This window comes from Tupaia chinensis, unplaced genomic scaffold (genome assembly GCF_000334495.1).
Source record: "Tupaia chinensis unplaced genomic scaffold, TupChi_1.0 Scaffold144991_2, whole genome shotgun sequence".
Taxonomy (NCBI): Eukaryota; Metazoa; Chordata; class Mammalia; order Scandentia; family Tupaiidae; genus Tupaia; species Tupaia belangeri.
The window spans coordinates 2,182,133-2,182,764 of NW_006204851.1; the positions used below are offsets into that span (position 1 = coordinate 2,182,133).

Genomic DNA, 632 nt, shown 5'->3' on the forward strand with positions numbered 1-632 from the left:
TTCTTGTCAGTGAGAGGGAAAGTGAGAAATCACCCCCCAGGTGGATGACATCATAATCTCCTCCGTTCTTTCCCTGGCATTTTGGGCATGCACACACACATGGCTGGCATGATTTCCAAGCCACCAGGTCTGGGACTTGAACTCCTATGTGAGAGTCCAGTCACTACGCCTTAATCACTATGCCACCTACTGGCCTCCCCAGCTTGTTTTTCAAGCCTCCAGTGCCCGAATGTGAGCTGTGGTCAGCCACATGTGATCCAGCTACCTGTGCATAGTGTTTAACTGCTGTGTTGCAGGGCTTCCCTGTGTTAAAGTACATTTAAAAACATTTACTTACAGAGTAGTCTCACAATAGCAATGTGCATTGTTAGTCTAGTTCTTTAATTGACTTTCAGCATATTTTTCTAGCTTTTTATTTTGATTGTATCGAGAGAACTGCATGTGTATGTATGTCTTTTTGGTACAGACTCATGGAGGCCACTCTACAATGGTTCCTGCTACTTCAGCATACTGTGTTGCAAGGCGAGGACATAGCTCAGGCAAACCAACTTTGGAAACAGAGGAGGGGAGCGCCCAGAATACCAGTGGTGAGTCAGTTATAGCTAAATATTTTTTTAAAAAAATATGCTTGT

General features: G+C 44.1%; 1 protein-coding gene across 1 annotated transcript in view; it reads left to right on the top strand.

Moving 5' to 3' along the window:
- Nucleotides 1-632, top strand: part of ALG13 (ALG13 UDP-N-acetylglucosaminyltransferase subunit) — a 128,558-nt gene that overhangs the window by 82,908 nt on the left and 45,018 nt on the right. The window contains 1 exon segment of the mRNA XM_006167734.3: nucleotides 467-587. Within this exon segment, the coding sequence (XP_006167796.1) occupies nucleotides 467-587 (121 nt within the window).